The sequence below is a fragment of the Oncorhynchus tshawytscha genome, linkage group LG10 (assembly GCF_018296145.1).
Source record: "Oncorhynchus tshawytscha isolate Ot180627B linkage group LG10, Otsh_v2.0, whole genome shotgun sequence".
NCBI classification, from domain to species: Eukaryota; Metazoa; Chordata; class Actinopteri; order Salmoniformes; family Salmonidae; genus Oncorhynchus; species Oncorhynchus tshawytscha.
The window spans coordinates 64,724,955-64,744,066 of record NC_056438.1 but is presented as its reverse complement, the minus strand read 5'-3'; the positions used below and the strand labels follow the sequence as shown (position 1 = coordinate 64,744,066).

Genomic DNA, 19,112 nt, shown 5'->3' with positions numbered 1-19,112 from the left:
AATTGTCTTATTAAGTAAAGTAAAGACAGACGAGACAGTGGAAGAAAAGATACTTTGTGAGCACATCCTTCATTACACATAGTGTGTGCCTGGACTGAGAATGTATGTGATAGAAATACTACAATGGTTACTGACCATGTGTGAAGGACATATAGTACCTTACAGAACACACATGTCATAAAAGGAGTCCATCTCCTTTCTCCGTAAAAACATAATTTGTATATGTCTTCAGCTCATGCTAAAGATTGTTCATAAACTTACCTTGATGCAGTAAGAAGAATTGCCATTTTTGATATATAAAGATGAAGGACCTCAGTATGGAGTTTGCCTGTTCCATTTAAGTTATATTTATGGCAGTTTCTTTGAATTTATCACTGTGAGGTGCTTGTTTGGTAAAGTATGTTAGTTAGACCAATAGCACACTCTTTTGTTTGTAGGCTACATGAGGGAGCATTGACCATAGACCCCAATACAGGACATGTCACATGGCAAGATAAATATGACAGAGGAAAATCAGTTACAATAGGTAAAGTTGCATAATACCATAATAATGAATCATTCTGTTTAATTACAAGTTTTGATCCACAAATGAACAGTGGGGATATACAATAACATTTGTTATTTGAGTCAACATGAAGGGGAACGATAAAAACAATGAACAGTTAGTTGAACGGTCCTGTCACGTGATGGAATAGCAATCCAACTGGGCACATAGGGATGAACACATGAGATGAGAGGCATGGTGTGGACTTTACATAAACATATGAACAATCATCTGTCTTCAACTATCAGGTGTCTCGGCGGTGGCAGCCTTTTTAAGATGCCATGACGTGTTTTACAAAAGCTGTGAAGAAAAATAGACAAGGGAATTAGGTACGGAAATATTGATTGATTTAAAAAGTATGTTTTGGAATGTTTGGTCAAAGAGAGCAAGAAGCGGGTATAATTTTTTACCTTCGTAGTTTACACAGCCGTTGGCGTCCTCCTGGTTTGTCATGAGCTGCTCAACCTCATCCTCCTTCATCTTTTCACCTATAACCAATCAAACATACTGTTCAAATCCCTTTTTTAGTTAAATAGCATTTAAATTGAGTCTGCCCTAAAATCTTTATAGAATACATTAGCTGTGTCCCATCCTGTATGTCATGTAGCCAACTCTTCTACTGTTGTCAATGGTCTGACAATAAAGAGTTGGCTACTTCCCATATAGGATGGGACCAGGCAAAGTCAAACTATTTTAGACTGTGTTATTGTATGCTATGTTAAAGATGTCTAAGGCCATGGACTCACCCAGTGATGCCAGGACGTGCCTGAGCTCAGCGCCCATGACTGTGCCATCGCCCAGCTTGTCGAACACCCTCAGTCCCTCAACAAAGTCCTCATATGTGCCGCGGTCCTTGGCTTTGCAAATGTGTTGGTGGATTGGCAGGAAGCTGTCGAAGTCCAGCATCTTTGTCGCCATTTCTGTGTATGAAACAACAAAATCAAATGTCATTGAAACCATCCACACTACCACCAATACAGGAGCTAGAAATGTAGAACATTAACTTGTATTAAAATAATACATATTCCATATATGATTAACCAAATTAGATTTCAAATATAAAAAGTTAATAATAGGTACATTTTAAAAGCTTTTTGATAAAACATCAAAGAAAGCCAACTGATCAACATGTTTTTTTTATTGGTTTTAGAAACTCCCCAAAATAAACTGATCATGGAATGTTGCATGGACTTACCTTCAGGCTTGGGCTTTCCAAGGACGTACATGATTTCTGCATTGGTGGGGTTCTGCCCCAGTGCCCTGATCACATCACCACACTGTCCGTACGTGATCTTCATCTCATTGAGTGGTGTCCTGTCGAACAGTTGGAAAGCATCCTTGAAATCTGTGGAGAGAGCAACACAAAAGTGGCGTGGTATTTCTAGATTATTTTACGCTTGTCTGTCGGGGCCCTAAAAGCAGGCTGGTCTCACAGCATGCAAATCTCAATTTGAGTATAGGATGGACATTTTCAAAAGACAATGATTTACTGTTGCTTTCTCTCAACACATCTCTATCACTTTCATGTACCTCTGTCACATTCAGTGGTGGGAAAAGTACCCAACTGTCATACTTCAATAAAAGTAAAGATACCTTAATAGAAAATGACTCAAGTAAAAGTAAATGTCACCCAATAAAATTCTACTTGAGTAAAAGTTTAAAAGTATTGGTTTAAAATATACTTAAGTATCAAAAGTAAAAGTATAAATCATTTCAAATTCCTTATATTAAGCAAAACAGATGGCACCATGTGTTTAGTTAGTCCGCCAGATCAGAGGCAGTAGGGATGACCAGGGATGTTCGGTTGATAACTGCGTGAATTGGACTCTTTTCCTGTCCTGCTAAGCATTCAAAATGTAACAAGTACTTTTGGGTGTCAAGGAAATTGTATGGAGTAAAAAGTACAATATTTTCTTAAGGAATATAGTGAAGTAAAAGTAAAAGTAGTCAAAAATATAAATAGTAAAGTACAGATACCCCCCAAAATGTACTTAAGTAGTACTTAAAGTATTTGTACTTAAGTACTTTACACCACTGGCCACGTTCATGTACTTCTGTCACATTACACTTTCATGTACTTTTGTCACACTGCACGCTCATGTACCAGACTAGATATATTGTGAAAATACAGTCAAACAAACTCTAACAACAATAATCTCAATCTTACCTTCAATTTGCTCAGGGGTGAATTCAAGCTGAAAGGAAAAGCAAAATCATTAAACACTATTTGGTGCAGGATGTGAATGTGAAGGGAAGTGAGCAACAATTGAAAATGACTTTGAAAAACTGAGGTCAAAACACAAAGCCTTGATAGTAGTTGTATCACCCCACTCGCCTTTATGACGCCCCCACTGTAGGTGTCCAAACAATATAGAGATTCCCCAGGCTCCAGTTACACTCCACTTATTCTAGTTATTTAAAGCCAGGGCTTGGTCAGTGTCAATTTATGGCTGACCTTCAGACACACACAGCCTCCACACACATGCCCCCTGCTGACTGTTTTGATTGTGCACATGCCTTTGACCGACTGCTTTTCCTGTCTACGTTTTACACCAGGTCTGTTGTCTTAACGCAAGATGACATGTAAGATGGAGGTTACAAGTGTCATGCAAATGATTAAGTGACACTTCACCAGCATAGAGAGAAAGTGCCCTATTAAAAGGGTAAGCATTTCACAGCTGATGAAGGAGTTCAAGGTTGAGTCACTTGAGTCCCTCTGGATGATCCTGACTGTAAAGTGAATGTGAAATGGAGGAGAAAAGGAGAAGGACACTAGAATGAAATGGTGCTTATCCCACATTTCTGGTTGTCTGAATAACTTCAAAGGTCTAACCTAAAGCTGTATTAAAATCAAATTTATATTCATTTGAAATCCTTCATGTAATGAGGATCGCACCTTTCTTGGCGATTTTCCTATTGTGTGTGTTGGATTTGTTTCAGATAGTCATAAATTACTGTCAGATCTGTGGATATTTAGAGATCCCAGCCAACGGTGGAGCTACATATTTTTGCATGTTTAAATAAATGGCCTTGGTAAGATATATATGTATTTATCTTTGCACTTTTTTCCCCTTTCTTTTTTGCACAAAGCCAGTCAGCCTTTCGATTTGGGTGGTCTGCTATGCATGGACATAAATTAAAATCACATTGTGTGGCTTTAACCTCACTACATTGTAATACAGCTGCTCCCTCAACCATGGAACATGTTTACCCACATAGAAGAGGCAGAAATAGCAAGAAACAAACGTTATCTTGTGTAAGCTAATATATACCAGCTCAAACCTCCATCAAGTTCAAGCTACTTTGGCTTATGTACAAAACAATGTGACTTACAATGGTAAATAATAGTACAAAGAAAGCTCAAGGCCTGTGTTTGCATATCATATAAAATGATCATTGTTGCTCTTCAATCTGTCATGCTACTGGTGTTTTGTCTTATCAATGTGGAAACGGCTGAACAGTAGGATTCCTATTTGAATGCACTGCACTGTTTACGTCACATGGTGTCTCTGATGTTCTTGAAAAACACAGATGACTATCGATGGAAGACCGAACTCTTAGTGCCATCTCCTTGAAAGGTCAGTTTTGCCCTCAAGTGGATAGATGGCTTGATGTTGAGATTAAGGGTATTACATTTTTCTTATCAATTTTATGAATGTGAAAAGAATGGAACCTCATCCATATGATAGTAAAATGATGTCCTGTCTGATAGCCCAGTATCAATTGTTGCATCTAATAAACATATAATAAACAGCCTTTTTCAATCTTGAATAAATCCCTAATCATTTTAAACACATTTGAAGATAACGAATAATTGAAAAACATTTTTATGTTAATGTTTCCCCTACCATCTAGACCACCATCCAACACTCACATCCAAAGCTCATCACATTTTCCTTATTCCCATCGTCATGCAAACCAAAGTGAAAATAGGAGTTTTTCTGTACCACAACTTCTGCAGGGTTAAACTCCGGGATCTTGACGGGCTCAGGCTCTGGGGCCTTGGGTTTGGGTGCTTCTTTGGGCTCTTCCTTCTTCTTGGGTGCCATTGTGAGAACAGAGATGCACAACTAAGCACAGGAGCCACAGGAGGAACAACACAGCAGAGGGTAACACTTTGGGTAGGGGCTGGGGCCCTTTATTCTGTCTGTCCAGGTGTCATCCTCACCCCCTCCCTGGCCCGCAGAGCTGCCAACAATAGTGAGTGTACTATAAAAGGCCATGCTTTGTGCTTCTATTTAAGACAGACTACAGGCTGCGGATGCACATCATCAAGATGCCTACTAATTTGGAATCCAGCTATTTCTATCTAGTCCATATATGTGTTCAGGTGTGCATGCTAACTGTTCCTGTAGATGGTTCGCAAAACTACCTTTAACTTCCTTCATACCTAACACAAATAAATAAGAATGTTATCCACAAGTTCATCTGACTCTGGGGAAGTAGATAAAGGGATTTATTGCCAAAACCCTGAACTTTCCCTTTAAGGGAAAATTATAGTGTTGTATCCGAAACTCTTTGTTCTACCAGTTATTTTTTAGTTATTTTACCTTTATTTAACTAGGCAAGTCAGTTAAGAACAAATTCTTATTTTCAATGACGGCCTAGGAACAGTGGGTTAATCTGCCTGTTCAGGGGCAGAACGACAGATTTGTACCTTGTCAGCTCGGGGGTTTGAACTCTCTAACCACTAGGCTACCCTGCCGCCTACTGAGCTAAGGTGTTGAGGGGGGGTATGTGATCATCTGAGAAGCAGACGGTGAATGAGACTCACATTATCCTGCCATAATAATATTGATAATACCCTGCAATTACTCTCCACTCAGATTGAATATTGCATAATGGCTAATAAATTAGTATTATCTGCCACGGATAGGACTGGAGGACATGTGTGTGGGCAAGCATGGTGGGTCTGTGAGATTATTATTTATTTATGGGACAGATGTTCCTATCTGCAGGGATTTGCAGAGCATTAGTGACAGTGTGGAGAGAGATTTGAATAGTCTCTCTGCTGGCAGTAGACCCAAAGGCATATTAATTGCTCTTGGACTGGACTTTTCAGATGTTAGCTTATGGACCTGCTAATAAAAAATGGCTTGCTTGATCCATGACAAGACGCCATTGTATCTTTCTGAACAGCTTGCCCCAGAGAAATCCACAGCACCGTGTAGTTTCCCCTTCAGTTAACATGCAGGATCAAACTGATGGAATTATTGGTTCGTTTCACACTGACTGCTCAGCTTGCCTTGCACAAAAAGACAAGGAAGGAATCTTTCATTATAAGAGGATATTGAAATGCTGTGTTTAGTGATGCATACTGCTGACTATGGATAGAAAAATGGAGAGAAGAATATGGAAATAAGATCAGTGTCAGAAACAAAGCATAAACACAGCACACACTCCTCCAAATAATGACTGCATCTATTATGATCAATGAACTATCAAGAACCTGCCAAGTAGTGGTATCTTTATTTAATCCGAAGAAAGTGGTCTCCCATCCAATGTCTATAATAGTCCACATTGCATTGTTTGTTTCTGACAATGCTTGTGTCCTCTTGTCTGTATGCTACTGTACAAGGACTCTGGCAGCTGCTTTGTGGTTGTATTTCAAGACTCTGCGACTGATACATTATTCTATGCCCATGTCATGTGAAAATGTGACAATTTGTTTGATTTGTTAAATAAAGTTTATGGTGTGACCGATATAATCTAAATGAACTGTTCTTCCTTATGTACTTTTGTTTCCTAGAATATCACACAGGCATGTGACCAAGTTTGGATTGGTTCAACGCCATCCCCTGAGCTTCCCAGTGTGCCACTTTTAACTTCCGATTGCTTCCTATTTCCAGATTGTCTTTGAATTGTTTCAACATTTGGCAAGTAAATACTGAATGAGCCTAGAGATTTCCTGTTTGTAATGATGAGTGAGTATACTGCTAAAGGGAATATAAATACTAAATGAGGGAAGAGATTTCCTTTTCCTCAACTAAATGGTCACACAGGTGGCTAACAGCTTTACTCTGACAACAAGGTTATATGATCATTGAGAGCTTTGGACTATAATGTTCTATCGGCATTTTAGTCAAAATTGAGTTATTGACATAGCCTTGTTCTGTTGAATGTTCTCTACCGATAAAGTGCTCTAAATACCCCAATTCATGTTGTTAAGTTCAAAAGAATACCATTTCAAAATTGCTGACACCATTCAAACCAATGAGGATTCAGACCTTTAAAGCCAAGCATCTCAGAATCATCTTTTTGCAGATAAAACTTTATAGTCCCAAACTCTCAATGTGTCAATCTGGGCTGAATGAAGTTAATCCATACAGGGGTTATTCAAGGCTACATCTCACTCTACCTGGAGAGCCTACCAATCAAAGGCAAAATACAAGCTTATCAGGTAATAACTCTACAGAGCCCTGTGTGAAAGAGGCAAGGTAGGCTTAAGGCCAGCAGTGCAGATTTCATTATCACAGGCTGTGATAACCCACAATACTGTGAATATAATATAATTATTGCATCAAACATCATACACTGGCTACTGATGAACTCTGTTAGTGTTACTGAATTGATCAGCTCCTGTATTCAGAAATCATCCTGCTCAATGTCATTTGTATCAGTTATCAAATCAAAGTGAAATGTTCTACCAGCCATGAAATGACTGATAATTGCATAAATATGTCAGTAAAATGACTCTCCGAACAGACAGTACTGCAGCTTGCCATTATTATGTTGTAATGCCTATCCAACTCATTGCTGGCTTGCACTTGCACTTGAACAGAACCCCGGCCAGTCAACGAGTGTCAACCTACATAGAGGCACAGATGGAAACTCAGTGTGTCAGTCAGGGTATAAATGGATCAAGCCCTTCATAGCTCTAACTGCCACACCACGAACATTATATTAGATGATTGACATTGAAGAGGGCTATTGCAGTCATCCCAGAATGACCACCCCATGGGGAAGCTCGTAAAACATGCATGATCTGTCCAGTTTGCTATTTTGGTGCTGCCTGTTGTTCTCTCTGGTACGTACCTTGGAAAGGGTCCAGACGATTTACAATGTCAATTGTTATTTGGCCCTCAAACAAAGCGAAGCGACCTTCAGTGCAGCTGTACTGTAGCAGAGGCTGCTTAGCAAACTAAAGTCCTAAGTAAGTATAGACACACTTAGTTTGAACTTTACTGTTTGGATTCAATGAAACAAAGTAACATCCCTTAATCCAGAAGGGACAAACAGAGAAGGGTACTAACTAAAATTAATTCATTTATAAGCTGTACACTGTCGAATAACAGCCATAGAGCACAATTATCCAGGAAATTCAGCTGGCAATGTCTCAAATTATGGTTCTGCCCTGCCGCGTGGCAGGTTATAATTCTGTCTAAGTTCAGGAGGACGTGGATAGCCCTATTCTCAGGGAGGGAGAGAGTTGATGATTCGAAGGAGAAACACCTATCAAGGTTCCCGATAACTAGTGTGGATCCCTTTGCATAATAGTTCAATGGCCAGGACTCCCGCAGGAGACTGGATTGTTAGAGCTTCCCTTCACCAGAAGTCCCCATTTCTTGAATAACTATTTAAGGGTCTAGTGCTGTCAAACATGTGATTTCCTGTGTTTTATATTTCCACACTATGAGGTTGGAATAATACTATAATTTTGTGTAAAGGATGATAATGATAATGCCCTTTATGTTTCAGCCTGTTTTGGTTGGATGGAGTTTGAGTGGGAAATTACTTAATTGACCAATACAAAAGAGAGTTCCAAATCTCTCTGCCAATAATAGCTAGTTTTCAGTTTTCCCCTTCCCACTCAGGCCTCTCCCAGTCAGTCCTAGCAAATTTCTTGCTTGAGATATTGCACATTGCTAAGAAGCTGTTTTTGTTTATTTTTGACCATTTTAATTGAACACAATCACAGTAAGGTACTTTATAGTTTCCTAGAAATTATTTGATATTGAGATAAAAATGGCTGCATTGAACTGCGATTCAACTCATTCTACTAATATGAAACTACATTTTTACATTTTTGTATATTGAGAGTCACAATGGTTAATTGCGCTGACACAAACTTTTTAGGACAATTTACCTTGTTGCAGCATCTTGTAGACATTAATTATTGAATACTGTTGAACCAAGTCTGCAATCAGATAGTCAACTTTAAGTAATGATTGTACAAGCATAGTTTGGAGTACATTATCAGTGGCATCTATAATCGAAGTGTAGGCTTCATACTGTGTCATCATACTGTGTCATCATACTGTGGCTATTGAATGGCAATAGTTAAGTTCGATCTTTTGTGAACTTTTTGTAACCGTCATACGTACAGCTGCATCATGTCCGGGATTAGCTTTATGTTGATGACAATGAATGTTCTTATGTGATTGACATTTACCTCTTGAAAATGTATTCCTCCAAATGGGTCTTTTAGTAGTCATACAAACAGCCTACTCTGCTGTGTATTGTCCATGCTGAAATAGAATCAAATAAAGTAAAGTAGCACATCATTCTAAAAAAAGAGGATGACACAAAAAGTAATTTCACATTTTAGATTAACTCAACAAGCTTAACATATATTACTTTGAGTTGTTCAACTTTGTTGTACATTTATTTGTCAATGGGGTTTCATAACTTGTTTCTGATTGGAGTAATTCAAGGTGTTCCAATTGGTACATGTACCAATTGCCCTCGGTCTCACTTATAGGCCCGTTATGATGGAACATACAATTTATACTGATTTACTGTTACAACAGAGCATGGATGAATGTATATGATATACAATTTGTATTTATTGAAGACCTGCAGGGTCGAAAACAATCTTGTCACTCAAAGAACATCAAACTATTATGGGCCAGCACAATGGCCTAACACTAACGATTGGCTGAATAGAGAGACAAAATGACCTAATACAAGATCACTTTACAGTTTCCTAAAAGGCATTGTCTTTCAACAGTGTGCTGTAATATCTGAAAATAGCAACTGTGCTCATCATGCAACTGTAACTTTAGTAAAAAATGATTTACTTTCACTAAGAACTTTTTGATGTACTTTTATTAAGAAATTATTATGGTCACATTTTGGATCTGGAAACCAGTAACAGACACTGTCTGGGTAGCTTTTTGTTGATCCTTGTGAATCTTACTTTAACACAGTAAGGGTTGAAAGGTAAGTCACGTAGGGCTTTCTAAAACATGTTCCTACAGAATCCATTCAGCCATTCGGTTTTGTACCTCATCTTCTTCCAGAAAACGTGTCTCACATTTCATCTGAGCTGATGATTGTCTCCAGTTCAGACATTTGGGAGTATGTTGCTATCAGGAATATGTTCTCTACAGGAACTCTACTCAGATCTGATGGTCTCTTTGATCTCCTCTGTTCTTCTCTGACCATTGAAGTCCATGTATGTAAAATATTCAGGTATTATCTGTTCAGCGATAGGACTAGACCTCAGTACTCATTGATTAGATTTAACATATGAAAAAGACACAATCTTTATAAAAGCATTTGCCTATTTTAAACTCACAGGAAACACTTAGTTAAACATTGCATGATATTTGTGAGTATTTCAAATCATACAACATGGAGCACTGAATAGAAAAATCTTCACTAAACTTGAACCTGTTACTATGAGGCTAGTGCCACACTGTCAAACTGTCACCAGGCATAGACTGGGACACAGTGCCCTCCTTTGGCTAAAAGGTTAAATATGTGACATGGAGTCAACAACAACCCATTTACTTACTTTACTTATGTGACAGACAAGGAACAAGCTGTACAATTTTATATGAATGAAAGCTGTTGAATGAATGAAAGCATGAAATCATGGTTTTTGATGACCCCATCACTATAATTCCTGTAGAATGTACAGCATCTCAAGAAAACTTTACAAGAGCTCTGTTCGATCGAACCCATGCACACCCACTTGAACAAATTTTAATCTACTTTAAACTTTAAAATATTTGTTTTCTTAAATTTCATTCAAAGAACATCCAACTATTATGGGCCAGTTCAAATGCCTAACATTAACTGTTGACTAAATAGAGACAAAGTTACCTAATACCAAAGTTGTGGACACGAGTAACATAACTTGCATTCGAGTCTGACTCCAGTCCCAAATTTCATGACTTGATACTCAACTTGATAGAAAAAAAAAAAAATTGAGACTTGACTTCGGGACTCTAATTGAACTTGACTTGAGACTGATGACTTGAAATGATCTGGCCAGGTTTTATAATGTTTTGTCACTCATTTTGTGGCAGAGAGTCTACCTGGATTACTCTCCATGCACCCAGAGGCAGTAGCTGCAGCATTTCCCTTGCAAAGACAACTGCAACAGATTGGCTAGTGAAACGCACACACAGCACTCTGATTGGACCAGCAAACTGTCAATCAACACAGGTCGGGTGAGCTAGCAGATTGGATCAGGTGCAGCACAGATGTCAAATTATAGGAAGAGCGGATTGTCATAATAAATAAATATACAGCTCCAAAAATTGTTTGGTGATCAAGAATATGAACATTTACATTGCAAGCTCATCAGCAATGGGGCATCAATTAGTAGCATAGGCCTACTGGTATTTTGGTATGTAGCAGTTGCTTGAAATGTCGAATTTATTCATGAATCTTGCATTTAGAATTTGTTTAAAATGAATTATTACTGTGGCGAAGACACACCATAGGCACAGTTCTTTACTTGAACTCTCAAAACTCCCACCAGTGGAATGCTATTTTTCTTGAAGAGTTTGCTGTTGCTTTCACATGTTTAGCCAATATCTAAATTGCACCTGGGCAGGAAAACTACATTATGCCCTTTCTCCTGCATTTCAATGATGATGGTACAATTTTTTCCCAATAACTCAATTTAGCGGAGTATCTACAGAATGAGCATTTTATTTTACCCATTGATCAAAAGATTGGACACCCGACTTTAATGCACATTTATTGGGCACATATCAGACCTCAGACAGTTCGAAATAACAAATGTTTATTTACGAATCAGGGGGCAGGCAAACGACAGTTCAAGGGCAGGCAGAGGTCAGTAATCCAGGGCAGAGTTCGTAAGGTACAGAACGGCAGGCAGGCTTATGGAAACAGGAGACAAAGGGCTGTGAGACATAGGTTTAATCCTAATCCTCACATGAAAAGTGAGACGTATACGGAGGGTATGGGGCAACAGAGGACGAACAGCAGAGGGGCTAAGAATCTTGGAGTTGGGGAAAGGGACGAAAAAAATGGGGGAAAAGTTTTCGGGACCCCACTCGGAGGGGCAGATCCCGAGTGGACAGCCATACCCTCTGCCCGAGACGATACCGGGGAGCTGGGGTCCGGTGGTGGTCCACCTATTGTCGATACCTGAGAAGAGCCGACCAAGTTTTCTTCCAGGTCCGACCTCTTCCTCTTGCTCCGGGAAGAGTGGGGGCTGATATCCGAGGGAACGCTCAAAAGAAGAGAGACCAGTGGCAGAGCAGGGGAGGGTGTTGTGGACGTACTCAACCCACACGAGTTGCTGGCTCCAGGTGCATACACAATAATAATATTTAACATCTAAATCAACACTAGGCCTGCTGCTGCTCAAATATACTCGCTCCCAAATGCAAGCCCCGCTCTCCTTGTGCACTCTTGAATTAGGCTAACTTTGACTTGCCCCATGTCCACAACCTTTCAATGAATGTGTATCTTGTAAATGCAATCCTACCCTTATTGCTAGCAAGTTATCTATGCAATTCGAGTGAAGTTATTTTCCTTCAATTTGAAAATGTATTTCAGGTGCTTACCTTGTGTCTGTCTTGTTTCTGTTCCCGGCCTCTTGTTGGTACACTCTTTCCATGCCACTTCGATACAAAGTGATTTTGGTAGCAGGTTAGCAGAGGATTTTTGCTGACCCTAACCTTTTCCTAACCTTATCCTCAGTCTTCTAACCTGCTATATTGGCACCCCTCTTGGTGAGGCAATGGTTTTTCCCAGGTGGTAGCCTATGCAGAGTTGCCAGAAAACATTAACATCCAGTTTTCAACCTAACTTACGTTTCTCCTGAAAAACTGAAGTGGGAACTCCGCTCAGGAGTATTTCCACCCCTGCTACGTTATATTACCCAGCTAGTGGCACAAGATAGGCCCTATTTCTACCTGGCTTTACCAGTGTTCTGTGCTCTGATTGTCACGACTTCCGCCGAAGTTGGGTCTCCTGCCTGTTCGGGCGGTGCTCGGCGGTCGTCGTCACCGTCCTACTAGCCACCACCGATCCCTTTTTTCGTTTGTCTGTTGGTTTTGTCTTATTAGTTTCACCTGTGTGTATTTTAGTTTAATTAACGTCCTTATATGTATTATGTTGTCCCGCCCTTGTTTTGTGCGGGATTGTTTGTATTTCATGTATTTTGGTGGAGTACGTGTGTGTTATTTCTCCGGTCTATTTTTGATCCTGTGTTGGATTATTCACCCTGTATGTTGGGTTGACCGTGTTGTTTTGATTGCGGGAGAATTAAACTGTCGAATCACTTAACCTGCTCTCTGCGCCTGATTCCACCCACCTTGAGAATACATGACACTGATGGGGAGCGTATACGTGTTTGTAGGCTGTACATTTGTCTGACATTATGCCGTTTCCTAGACCAGGAAATATTCTGGATTGAGTTCAGTTTGATTTCTTTGGGGCCATTTGTTTTTTCATAGTCCTTTTTGACCTATTTTGCCGACATTATTATATATCTTAACCACTGCGCCATCGCTATCCTTATTTTGGGAAAGAAACCACAATTTTAGCACATTTTTGCATCCTTTTCCTCCTGCCTGCTGCGTCATGTCCTTTAGCCAATATCAAATCTAACGACTATCATCATTAGCTAATTAATTTAATTGGTTTGTGATAGCTGTTGATAGACATACGATGCTCCTGTTTAGCTGTATCATTTTCGACCAACCTTTACTTGGTTGAAAAGACCGGTGTCTTTTAACCTCCCATGGCTAGTTGCCGGTAGAATGTTGGAATTGAGAAAATGCTCCATTATGAAACTAAAGACATTTTTGCTCCTTGAAGTAATCCAACAATGTATACTCCCCCATCTTGTTGTTCGGCGCTTCCTCTTTCACCTGGCAGTCACTGGGAGTGTGTGTTTGTGTGTGCACGCCTGCATGTGTGTGCATATGTAGCTGTTGCCTGAGAGACTAAGCTTTAACACATCTGTCTCGATGTCTGTTGGGCAGGATATGATAAATGACCTGATGTCTCATTACTGAATACCACTTAAATATTCTCTCTCTAGTAGACAGCTTGCTGGTTCCGTAAGCAATAAGCATTATGCCTCGAAATGAAATCAACAGAAAAAAATACAATTAAAGGGAGCACGATATTTCTATTATAACAAATTGGCTGACTGTAATACATATTCCATTCACCCAGCTCAATGTAAAATCAATAGGTTTAGGCTACTTCACCATAGTCAATATTTTCCCTGAGGTTGCTACAATGAATCTAAGGGAGTGCCAGATAAAGGGGAGGTAATGAGTGATGGAGTCCAGGTGTGCCTCATGATGATGCACAGGTGCGCATAATCATAATGATTGATGCCAGGTGTGCGTAATGTTGGTTGCCTGGACCGGTGGTTAGTAAACCGGCAACGTTGAACGCTGGATAGGTGGAGCAGGAGTAGACGTGACAAAAAAATCCAATCATAATCAAATCAAATGTATTTGTCACATACACATGGTTAGCAGATATTAATGCGAGTGTAGCGAAATGCTTGTGCTTCTAGTTCCGACAATGCAGTAATAACCAACGAGTAATCTAACCTAACAATTCCAAAACTACTACCTTATACACGCAAGTGTAAATGGATAAAGAATATGTCAATAAAGATATATGAATGAGTGATGGTACAGAACGGCATATGCAAGATGCAGTAGATGGTATCGAGTACAGTATATACATATGAGATGAGTAATGTAGGGTATGTAAACACTATATTAAGTGTCATTGTTTAAAGTGGCTAGTGATACATGTATTACATAAAGATGGCAAGATGCAGTAGATGGTATCGAGTACAGTATATACATATGAGATGAGTAATGTAGGGTATGTAAACAAAGTGGCATAGTTTAAAGTGGCTAGTGATAAATGTATTACATAAAGATGCAGTAGATGATATAGAGTACAGTATATACATTTACATATGAGATGAGTAATGTAGGGTATGTAAACATTATATTAAGTAACATTGTTTAAAGTGGCTAGTAATATATTTTACATCAATTTACATCAATTCCCATTATTACGGTGGCTGGAGTTGAGTCAGTGTGTTGGCAGCAGCCACTCAATGTTAGTGGTGGGTGTTTAACAGTGTGATGGCCTTGAGATAGAAGCTGTTTTTCAGTCTCTTGGTCCCTGCTTTGATGCACCTGTACTGACCTCACCTTCTGGATGATAGCGGGGTGAACAGGCAGTGGCTCGGGTGGTTGTTGTCCTTGATGATCATTATGGCCTTCCTGTGACATCGGGTGGTGTAGGTGTCCTGGAGGGCAGGTAGTTTGCCCCCGGTGATGCATTGTGCAGACCTCACTACCCTCTGGAGAGCCTTACGGTTGTGGGCGGAGCAGTTGCCGTACCAGGCGGTGATACAGCCCGACAGGATGCTCTCGATTGTGCATCTGTAGAAGTTTGTGAGAGTTTTTGGTGAGAAGCCGAATTTCTTCAGCCTCCTGAGGTTGAAGAGGCGCTCCTGCGCCTTCTTCACAACGCTGTCTGTGTGGGTGGACCAATTCAGTTTGTCTGTGATGTGTACGCCAAGGAACTTAAAATTAAAACTTACTACCCTATCCACCACTGTCCCATCGATGTGGATAGGGGGGTGATCCCTCTGCTGTTTCCTGAAGTCCACAATCATCTCCTTAGTTTTGTTAACGTTGAGTGTGAGGTTATTTTCCTGACACCACACTCCGAGGGCCCTCACCTCCTCCCTGTACGCCGTCTCGTCATTGTTGGTAATCAAGCCTACCACTGTAGTGTCGTCCGCAAACTTGATGGTTGAGTTGGAGGCGTGCATGGCCACACAGTCGTGGGTGAACAGGGAGTACAGGAGAGGGCTCAGAGCGCACGCTTGTGGGGCCCCAGTCTTCAGGATGGAGATGTTGTTACCTACCCTCACCACCTTGGGGCGGCCGTCAGGAAGTCCAGTACCCAGTTGCACAGGGTGGGGTCGAGACCCAGGGTCTCGAGCTTGATGACGAGTTTGGAGGGTACTATGGTGTTAAATGCTGAGCTGTAGTCGATGAACAGCATTCTCACATAGCTATTCCTCTTGTCCAGATGCGTTAGGGCAGTGTGCAGTGTGGTTGAGATTGCATTGTGGACCTATTTGGGCGGTAAGCAAATTGGAGTGGGTCTAGTGTGTCAGGTAGGGTGGTGATATGGTCCTTGACTAGTCTCTCAAAGCACTTCATGATGACGGAAGTGAGTGCTAGTCGTTTAGCCCAGTTACCTTAGCTTTATTGGGAACAGGGACAATGGTGGCCCTCATGAAGCATGTGGGAACAGCAGACTGGGATAAGGATTGATTGAATATGTCCGTAAACACACCAGCCAGCTGGTCTGCGCATGCTCTGAGGACGCGGCTGGGGATGCCGTCTGGGCCTGCAGCCTTGAAAGGGTTAACACGTTTAAATGTTTTACTCACATCGGCTGCAGTGAAGGAGAGTCTGCATGTTTTGGTTGCGAGCCGTGTCTGTGGCAGTGTATTGTCCTCAAAGCGGGCAAAAAAGTTATTTAGTCTGCCTGGGAGCAAAACATCCTGGTCCGTGACAGGGCTGGTTTTCTGTTTGTAATCTGTGATTGACTGTAGACCCTGCCACATACCTCTTGTGTCTGAGCCGTTGAATTGTGACTCTACTTTGTCTCTATACTGACGCTTAGCTTGTTTGATTGCCTTGCGGAGGGAATAGCTACATTGTTTGTATTCGGTCATGTTTCCGGTCACCTTGCCCTGGATAAAAGCAGTGGTTTGTGCTTTCAGTTTCATGCGAATGCTGCCATCAATCCACAGTTTCTAGTTTGGGAATGTTTTAATCGTTGCTATGGGAACGACATCGTCAATGCACTTTCTAATGAACTCGCTCACCGAATTAGCGTATTCATCAATGTTGTTGTTGGATGCAGTGCGGAACATACCCCAGTCCACGTGATGGAAGCAGTCTTGGAGCGTGGAATCAGATTGTTCGGACCAGCGTTGAACAGACCTGATTCTGTCGACAACATGTCAATTTATATTGCAAGAGCTCTGATAGGTTAGAGGATGTCCTCCGGAAGTTGTCATAATTACTGTGTAAGTCTATAGAAGGGGCTGAGAACCATGAGGCTCCTAGGTTTTGCATTGAAGTCAAGGTACCCAGAGGAGGACGGAAACTAGCTGTCCTCTGGCTACGCCATGGTGCTACTCTAGAGAGTGCTGTTGTGGCTACTGTAGATCACCATTGCAAAACAGTGTTTAAATACATTATTTGGTGAAGTGAATATATTTAGTATAGTTTTTTCTAAAAAGGCAAACTTTTTTTTGTTTCACTATTTTGCTGAAAGTCAATGAGGAAGATGGTCCTCCCCTTCCACCTCTGAGGAACCTACACAGCTACCACTACTCTTGCTCAACTAAAAAGGTCATCTGTCTCATCTACATTTTTTAAGTCAATCTAAAAAAAACGATTCTGAGGTAAGTTGATCTAATATTTTGTCATTTACAAAAAGTTGTATATATATATAATCTAAGTTAGATCAATAAACACTTTACATTAACCATTAGGGGAGCCCAAAGATACTTTGGAAAAACAACCTTTTTCTAAAACCAACATTTCATTAAATAACAAAAAAAAGTGTAATCTGAGGCCACTTATTTCTCTTCATAGTTTGTTTGCTTCTATCATCCACATGCCTAATTTTGACCAAACATTTTTTTTTTTGTGTCAGCAATTGGATATTGTTCTTAGGGGGTCTAGTTACCCCAAATTAACATATTAATGCTTCTCCCTAGCCATATTAATACTGCTGCTTATACAGTATTTGGATTTAGTCAAGTGTAGTTATAGTGAAAGGATCATTGGCTACAGTTGTCTTCTATAAGCCTGTAAGGAAAATGGTTGTTGGGTGAAAATCAATTATTGATACGTTAAGATCAACAGAATAGGCTGCCAGAATCACTCTGTGAAGTAATCAGTTTGTTTGAAACACATATTGTTTTTTCCAGCTTGGGAGAAGATTGTGAGATTCCTTATCCGGCTTGGATCTTATTTCCTGTTTCTCAGTTTCCCGTTGGGAGATCTGAGTGTTGAGCTGTCAAGGCAATAAGAATTGCTGTCATATTAGATTGAGATGGGGGAGGGCGGCAGTAAACTATTGTTCTGTTGAGTTCAGAGAGAGTGTTTCCTCACCTTGTTTGTTGTCCTGGAACAATAATTCAACCATAATTAGAGAGATAAGCCAAAGCCAAAGTATTATACTGTAATGAAGTGTTTATTACCATCGATTACCTCATATTTCTTTCGCAGAGTTAGAGTGGATGAGGAATGCAAGCAAACTGGAGGACCATGAGCTTTCACTATAACTTCTACATAATGTATATTGAACAAAGATATAAATGCAAAATGTAAAGGGTTGGTCCCATGTTTCATGAAAAGTGTTGATCCCAGAAATGTCCCAAAAGCTTATTTCTCTCAAATGTTGTGCACAAATTGGTTTACATTGCTGTTAGTGAGCATTGCTCCTTTGCCTGACAGGTGACAGGCGTGGTATATCAAGAAGCTGATTTAACAGCATGATCATTACACAGGTGCACCTTATGCTGGGGACAATGAAAGGCACTTTAAAATGTGCAGTTTTATGTGTAGAGTAATGCCACAGATGTTTCAAGTTGCATGCAATTGACATGCTGACTACAGGAATGTCCACCAGAGCAGTTGCCAGAGACTGTAGTGTTATTTTCTCTACCATAAGCTGCCTCAAAACATAGTTTTAGAGAATTTGGCTGTACATCCAACCGGCCTCACAACCGCAGACCACGTGTAACCACGCCAGCCCAGGACCTCCACATCTGGCTTCTTCACCTGCGGGATCGTCTGAGACCAGCCACCCGGACAGCTGATGAAACTGAGGAGTATTTCTGTATGTAATAAAGCCCTTTTGTGGGGAAAAACTCTGCATAGGCCCACTCACTTGGGAGCCAGGCCCACCCATGGTTGAGCCTAATATATATTTTTTTCAATTGACTGATTTCCTTATATGAACTGTAACTCAATAAAATTGTAGAAATTGTTGCATGTTGCGTTTAAATTTTCTTTCAGTATATATTGTTTGGGAAACATGTACGTCATCTACGTGTTGTTGATTTTGTAGTAAGCATTATGCTTAAGTTTGTGAAATTCAAGCCTGAGGATTGGATCAGAAGGTAATGTTTAGAAGGTAAAAAAAAACAATAGTGGAGGTCGTATTTTGAAGAAACTAAAGAATCAAGTGAAAATGTTGGAACGCAACATTTTAAAATCACTTGATTGTGATTACATCCTTCTCCACAAGACAACAAAAGTGATAAATGTATCAA

The 19,112-nt window shown here is 40.3% G+C and overlaps 1 protein-coding gene across 2 annotated transcripts; it reads right to left on the bottom strand.

Annotated features, from left to right (window-relative positions):
- Positions 1-548: 548 nt before the first annotated feature.
- Positions 549-12,397, bottom strand: LOC112260649 (myosin light chain 4-like). 2 transcript variants are annotated; one of them, XM_042328846.1, is made up of 6 exons: positions 12,316-12,397; positions 2,712-2,739; positions 1,740-1,889; positions 1,291-1,464; positions 955-1,032; positions 549-844 (listed from the first exon to the last, which is right to left on the bottom strand). In XM_042328846.1, the coding sequence occupies exons 3-6, from the start codon at positions 1,840-1,842 to the stop codon at positions 816-818; spliced, it is 384 nt and encodes a 127-aa protein (XP_042184780.1). In that variant the 5' UTR covers positions 1,843-1,889; positions 2,712-2,739; positions 12,316-12,397; the 3' UTR covers positions 549-815. The 2 variants fall into 2 exon arrangements, with proteins under 2 accessions (XP_042184780.1, XP_024291689.1); XM_024435921.2 differs by lacking the exon at positions 12,316-12,397 and adding an exon at positions 4,492-4,665.
- Positions 12,398-19,112: the final 6,715 nt, after the last annotated feature.

Coding starts and splice junctions, on each gene's coding strand:
- LOC112260649 (XM_024435921.2), bottom strand. CDS start 4,593: ATGGCACCCAAGAAGAAGGAAGAGCCCAAAGAAGCACCCAAACCCAAG. Junction 2,740..4,491: donor TTAACCCTGCAGAAGTTGTG/GTACAGAAAAAC, acceptor TTTTCCTTTCAG/CTTGAATTCACCCCTGAGCA. Junction 1,033..1,290: donor GCACGTCCTGGCATCACTGG/GTGAGTCCATGG, acceptor GATTGGTTATAG/GTGAAAAGATGAAGGAGGAT.